The sequence below is a fragment of the Nannospalax galili genome, unplaced genomic scaffold (assembly GCF_000622305.1).
Source record: "Nannospalax galili isolate Female #2095 unplaced genomic scaffold, S.galili_v1.0 scaffold206, whole genome shotgun sequence".
NCBI lineage: Eukaryota > Metazoa > Chordata > Mammalia > Rodentia > Spalacidae > Nannospalax > Nannospalax galili.
In genome coordinates, this window is record NW_008358101.1 from 6,647,843 (window position 1) to 6,655,244 (window position 7,402).

Here is a 7,402-nt window from a genome sequence, read left to right on the forward strand (position 1 = left end):
TCTTCCACCATTTCTAATTGGTTTATTGACTGTTTCATTTCCTTCTTCATTTCAGCCCCAGTAGTCTTCAATATTTCTAACTCTTTTCTGAATTCATTCAGAACTTTATTCCTGTATTCCTTCAGTTCTTTCATATCTTTGTGTGTTCTTTAAATTCACTGAATTCTTTTATCATGTTTATAATTGTTCTTTTGAGTTCCATGTCCTGCATTATCTCTAGGGTGTTCTCTTTGTATTCCTCTAGAAGATTATTGGTATTTGGTGGGGATATGTTATTTGGTTTTTCATGTTATTATTATTTTCTTTTATTTTTGATATGTGAATTTCTTTTTAATTTCTGATTCTTGTGTGAGACTCAAGCCTTCAAGTTTAGGTCTGCTTCTTTTTGTAAACTTTATGTGCCTTTGTGGTTTAGTTTTTGGGCGTGAAATGCTTGTTTTTCTAAGCTTCCAGTTTTCTCTTTTGATTTTATATTGATGTGGCCAGATTACTTTTGTTTTCAAGAGTTCCTACAGAGGCTCAAGTCAGATGTGGATCAGATGTTCTCAGGCTTTCTCCTAAGGTCTGGATCCCTCCGGGAAAGATTTTGGCATCAGAAATTTGGGGGTTGGACTGGTCTGGGAGCAGGGCCCAGGAAAGATGCTGGGACAGCTGGTGGCTGTGCCACCCAGAGGTGAAAAGAGAGATGGGGGTGGGAAGAGGCCCCAAGGGCTCCTGTGGAACTGCACTGAGGAATTGGGTTGGTCTGTATGCAAAGGATCAGGAAGCCGGAAGGTCAGCCCTGGAGTCCAGGAAAGAGGCTGGCAGGTTGTGCAGCCCAAGAAAGCAGAGAGAGGTGAGAGTGGGACCAGACCCCGAGGGCTCCTGGGGACCGCTGAGAAGGAGCTGGATTGGTCTTGATGCAAAGGAGCAGGAAGCAGTGGTGGTTACTCTGGTGTCTTGGGGACACGAGGAGAAGTAATGGGACAGCACCCAGGCTAGGAGGAGATAAGGGTGGGGGAGATGGGATGGTGAATGAGGCTGAGGCAGTCGGGGTGTGGAGGGCAGCATCGACTTACCCAGGAGAAAGGCCAGCGGGTTGTGCAGGCCCAGGGAAGCAGAGGGACATGAGGGCGGATGTTTGAAATTTTGATAGTTTATTTGATAGCCTTACAAGAATTCCTCCTCATGGAGAAATGAAAACAGGTTTGAAGATGTGTTTTTCAGAGTGATGTTCAATACTTAGGGCCTAACTTGATTCCCAGAAACTAGATGCTAAAAGTTAAGAAAGCATATAATTAAAAGTATAATAATTATTATTTTTCTCTTAAAACTCTTTTTTTGCATTTATTTATTGGGGATAGAGTGGGTACACAGTGCTTGAGTGTGGAGGTCAGAGGACCTCCACAAACAGTATTTTGTTCTCACCTTCTACCATGTGTGACCTGGAGATTAAGCTCAGGTCATCAGGCTTGGTAAAGATAGGCACCTTTACCCACTGAACCACTTCAAAGGCCCTTTTTCCCTTAAGAGAAACATACCACCCCCCCCCTTTTATTCCCAACTGATCTTTTATCAGCTCCAGAAAAGTGAGTTTGCCAAAGAACAAACTTTAAAAGGACAAAATTTAAATTATCTTTTTTTTCAGTGATTTTGCTAATGCAAAGAAGAGAATCTAAATAGAAAAGGAATAATCCTTTAATAACAGGAATAATACTTTAATAATGAAAGCAAAAGTGGGCATGATGGTACATGTCTGTAATCCTAGCATTCAAAAGGTGAAAGCAGGAGAGTCACAAGTTCAGAGTCATCCTCAGCAAGTTCAAGGCCACCTTGTATTCAAAACCAAACCAAACCTAATCCAAATCCAAATCCAACCTAGTCCAAAATTCATACCTAACCCCACCAAACCATGAAGGCAACGGTTAGAGTGTACTTGACTCTGTTTGTTTGTTTTGAGATAGAGTCTCATTATATATCCATTATATATCCTCATATATAGACCATGCTGGCCTCTATCTCACAAAGATCGACTTGCCTCTGCCTCCAGATTGCTGGAATTAAAGGTATGCAACACCATGCCTGGCAAGATTGACTCTTGAAGTGAATTTTCTGAATCTGTATTTTGACCATGTGTCAAAAGGTAGAAAGGGTTTGAGAGAGAATCCTATTGTACCCAACAGAGTAATCATGTAACTTCTTTATGTTGCATTTTTTTAACTTGTAAAATGAAAACTGAGAGTTTGAAGCAAAGAACTTGGTGTTTGTAAGCCATATAGGATGTAGTCCTAGTTCTGTTGGATGAATTCTGAAATATCTAAATTACTGGTGGTTTATGTTGGTTCTGTTTGGAGTTGAATTATGGAGACTGATAATCTTATGCCTGTTATTTACCATCTTGCAGACTCAGTTTTTTTATTTATAAAATTAGTATAATACCTATCTCAGTTGTTTCAAAATTTAAAATGGCAAATGTGTTATGTGTGTATATATATATACACATAACACAATAAATATATGCACACAGAGTAGGAGACTAATGCTTGTCATTACTTTCATAATACATTTTCTTTTGCCAGTTACTGGGCAGAGTTCTTCTCTAGTTTTTATTTGTGATATCTTGAAATTTTGAGGATAGCTAGTTTGTCCTATATTCTTTGTCACCTCTCCAAATGACAACTTCTTTTTAAGTCCCTTGCCTTCTTACATCCAATTTGTTCAACCTTTCATCTTCATCTCCACTGACCTACTTCTGATCTCCCTCCCATCACTTTCTAGTTTTAGAAACCTAGAAGCTATACCAGTTTCTTCCTTATTACAGAATTTTTTCTCTCTGTGATGTCACTAAACCTTTGTTTCCCACAATCCTAGTAAGCAAACACATGCTTCTGCATAAAGTCACTTTTTGGTCTCATTTCCTATCCCCTCTCCCCTTCAGATCTTTATGCCATAAATTTCCGTACTGTGTAATTGGAGTGAATAGTATCACTACAATGGTGTTTGATAATTTACTACTACATACATATGTCTTATTCCCAATTATTTTTTGTCAAAATGAAGCCTTTACTGACATACATTAAATAAACATGTATACTTGTATTCATTCAGTTTTGTAAGATATTGATGATTATAAGAAGCACATCCATTTTTATCGACTAGTAAGACAAAATGACCTGTCATTTGAAAGATATCAGTTACACAGTACATTCTGATTTCAGAGGTGTTAAAATGTGAAACATTGAAGCTGATGATTGATATGAGGGTATATTTAATAGATTGTCTTTTTAGTCTTAACTTTCCTGTCAAAGTTTCTGGGCATTCTTGCTTGCTTGATAAAAACTAAAACTTTCTCTTACCTTCACAGTTTCAGTAAACTGTATCTAAGGTACTTTTTTGCTTAGCTTCAGGTATTGTGTAGAGTGAGGCCTTTTCCTTTTTGAATGTACTTTCCAAATGTTCAGTGACTTTATAATTTAATAACTTGTTTAACTCTGCTTCCAAATTACAACGTGACATATGCTTGAGATACAAAACATTTTTTTCTGTTTTCAACAAGGGTGAAACTTCTTAGATTCTTTTTCTACACAGAATTACACATTGACTGTATTTATACTAATTCATGCTTGTATCCATCATGACATAATGGAGCCCCTTGACCTTGTACTGTCATCCTACCTTGCATAATTGTTTTTTTTCATTTTTCATTTTTTTGAAGTGAAAGTTACTTTAGACTTAGTTTCCATTTTATCTTAAGGACTTCATGATAAAAAATCCTTAATTCTCATGTCACTTGTCATCTCCTTTACTTCCATCCCCCACCTCGTCTTCACTTTATCATTATTAGATATAAGTTAAATAGGAATCTTGTTTACTCTGGGAGAATAATTAGGTTGAAGCCAAGTGGAATCATTATCCAGATGTGGTTGTATATTGGAAGGAACTTTAGACCATAAAACCTTCAGTTTTGAAAAGTTATGGTTATTTTTTTAATATTTTATTTATTATTTTTATTTTATGTGTATGAATATGAGTGTATTGCCTGCATGTGAGTGCACCTGTGCCGTGCAGTGCCGCAGAGGTCAGAGGAGGGCTTCGGATTCCCCTGGAACTGGAGTTAAGGACGGTTTACAGCTGCCATGTGGGTGCTGGGAATCGAACCCTGGTCCTCTGCAAGAGCAGTCAGTGCTCCTAACCGCTGAGCCATGTCTCCAGCCCCAAGTTATGGTTATTTTTATTTGAAGGAAGATAATTCTGGGTACACCTGAGAACTACAACTCAAGGTCAACATCAGGTATTTGTTAAAGCTAGATTGTTTCCTCAAGGGTATAGGGTTCATGTCTAGGAAGTCAGGAAAAAAGGATTCCATATTATAAAAGTTCAATTTCTCTGCCAATTAAAATAGTTAAGGAATTAAAGTTGTCTGTAAATTATATAGTATTATAATGCTTTGTCACTTTTACACTTAGTATTTAATGTAATACAATATCAAGGAAATGGTATTTAGCAAATTATCTCTTGTAGATGATAGGAAAACCTAAGATAATTAAAATTATATAATTATTTTATACTTCTTGAATAATAGTTCTTAGATTTTAGGGAGGAGGTGTAAGTTAGTTTTGTGTATACTGTGCCTGAAGCAATGAAATTGTAAGGTGAAAAGCATTATTTAGCTGACAGTTTAAAGGCTGCACTTCGAGATTGGGCCCTATTGCTTTGGGCTGTGTTGGGATCACTGGATGGCAATGGTGGGGACTGTATGGTGGAATGAGCTGTTTACATCATGAGTTGAGAGAGTCTGGGGTCCTCACAATCCCCTAAAGACCTAATAGACTCTACTTAAAGGTTCTGCTGCCTCCCAGTAGTGTTATTCTAGGGACCACCTCTTAACATGTTGACTTTTGGGAACATTCCTTTAAACCATACCAATGTTCTTCTGTGTGTATCTGAACTCTTATGTAAAATTAAGTCATTAAGTTCAGAAGTGATTTGGGGGGACGATGAATGCTTTCAACAGAATCTTAAAGGGCTTATGACTTCAAAGCAGTCAATTCATTTCTGAGAAATTCTAGGTCAGCACTGTCTTTTATCAAGCTTTCATTGTGGCCTTGTAAATAATGGAAACCCTAGAGTATTTTGAGACTCAAAACAAAGAAAATTTGATTTTGAGTTGTTAGTCCTGAAAATGGCAGCACTGTTCAAGTGTTATATTTTCAGAAATATTAAAACTGGGAATTTCACTCTCAAGAAGTAGTGACTAAAACAGTGGGATTGTTTTCATAGACAGGCATTTGAAAAAACGGTGAGTTCATGTGTTTTGGAAAATGTGAAGGATTAAATATAATGCCTCTATTTGGAACTTGAAAATTAACTTTATAGTTATGATTTAAATTATTATCTTAAGGAGAAGAATATATGCTGGAAATAATGTTACTTAGGATTTATATATGAGTGTCAAAATTACTTTTTAATGTTGGTATGAGTAATGAGAAGGCTTGACATCTTTTTTATTACAGTGCATGCAAGATATGGGAAATACTAAAGCAAGACTACTTTATGAAGCCAATCTTCCAGAGAACTTTCGAAGACCACAGACAGATCAGTATCCTTTGAATTTTATATATTGTGTATTTGAAAAGAGTTAACTCACTTTTACCATTAATAATCTGTTAATATTTAAGATGTGAACTTATCACAATATCTTTCATTAAAGATGGACATTACCTGCATAGTGGCGCATATTGTAATCCCAGCAGTACTCAGGAGGTAGAGCAGTAAGATGGTAAGCTCTGTGACAACTTGTAGGTAGGTATGTTATTTAGTAAGCCCTACTTCAACAAAACTTAGAGCTAGAAATGTAGCTCAGTGTTCGAACTGCTTGGCCCTTTGATCTCTAGCACTGATAAGAAAAAGATGGAAGTTGTTTTTCCCTGAGCTGTACTTTACATATAGTTGGGTTTTAGTAGGAATTTAATAATTCATAATACATGAAGCATTTGAAAATTACTACTGTGAATTTTAAATTGTTATAAGTGCTTTTAGGGGGGGGCTTGATTTCTATCTCTTGATAGGACAGAATATGTTGTTTACTATTTTAGACTGTTGGTAGAGATTTCATTTGTGTACATTCTGAGTATCTTAAATTATTTCCATAAGGATATTGTTTGATCATCTTTAAGTAGTAATTATTTTTGTGAAGTAGTTGGCCTTTATGTATTTAAAAAGGAAATTATGTATTTTAATCTAAGTAGTTTATGCTAGTATTTACTACTGTTCAGTCTTTAGCACAGTTTGGATAATTAAGTTTGTTTTATAGATTTGCCTTTTTGAATGGATAGATTGCTTCCCATAGAAATTTTAATCAGGAAGTATTTCACATCTGTTAAAGATAAAATCATTTGTTTCTGTAGGATTTTAGAAACACATTGATGTTTGTGGAAGCAGTGTGTCTGCATTTGCTACTTTATAAATAGGATTATCTAATAAATTGTAGCTATTAGGATTTTGTTCAAAGATAATATGGTTTTGAAATAAAATGTATTTATATAAAAAAAAAGTTCATGTGGCCAGTGTGGAAAAATTATTGTCGTTCACAAAAAGGTAAAGGTCATTATATATTTATTTTCATATTTGGACAGAGACTTTTAAAATTACAATTGGTAAGTTAGTAATTGGCATTTTTATGTTAATGTTCTCCCAACCCCTTTGATAAATTTTGCAGTCTGATACCTGATGTTTTTTGTTACAGAAAGAGCCTAGGGTGGTAGTGGGTGATACTGGGTTTCAGCTCTAAGAATTGTTTGAGCACAGGTATACAGGCATGAGGAACATATGATCTTTTAAGATTGTGCTATGAGGAAATTCCAGTTTGTGAGGCAAATGGAAGAAGCAGCTTGACCACTGTTTTTGGTTTATATTAAAGACTTTCAATATCATGTTGGATATCTTTCATTGTCAAGAGATTGAGGTATTTAAAAACTCATGGAGGGTTTTGAAACAGGAGAAGTATTAGAGCAGCACCTTCTACTGCAAGAGAAAAGGAAGGAAGAGATCCTGAAAGTAGAGCTCGTGTAGGATACTGCAACCCTGAATAGTGGCAAAAATCTTAGTTACACATGGCATTTAGAATGGGTAGGAAGGAACTGGGAATTGTGAGTATAGGAACAGTTAAACTGAGTTTAGATTGGCTTTGACTCTGAAATGTCTCCCAAGTTTCTATCTTGGGTGAGTACAAAACTTAAGGAGAGAAGGGATTTATTACAAATGGAGAATTAAGGTTGAAAAAGATAATGAACCATACTTTATATTTCTGGCAGATTGATGTGTGTTAGACATGTACATGGCATTACTGTTTTTACCTGGATATAGAATCTAGATGCTAGAAGAAAAAGGAAATGGCAGGTTGGAGAGTCAGGGATATGTGAAT

At 35.9% G+C, this 7,402-nt stretch overlaps 1 protein-coding gene across 5 annotated transcripts in view; it reads left to right on the top strand.

The window, feature by feature from the left end:
- Smap1 (small ArfGAP 1) overlaps nucleotides 1–7,402 on the top strand; it is a 168,318-nt gene that overhangs the window by 78,943 nt on the left and 81,973 nt on the right. For all 5 annotated transcript variants that reach the window (XM_008856288.3, XM_029557796.1, XM_029557797.1 and 2 more), the window contains one exon: nucleotides 5,493–5,578. In XM_008856288.3, coding sequence (XP_008854510.1) covers nucleotides 5,493–5,578 — 86 coding nt within the window. The remainder of the gene's footprint in view (nucleotides 1–5,492; nucleotides 5,579–7,402) is intronic.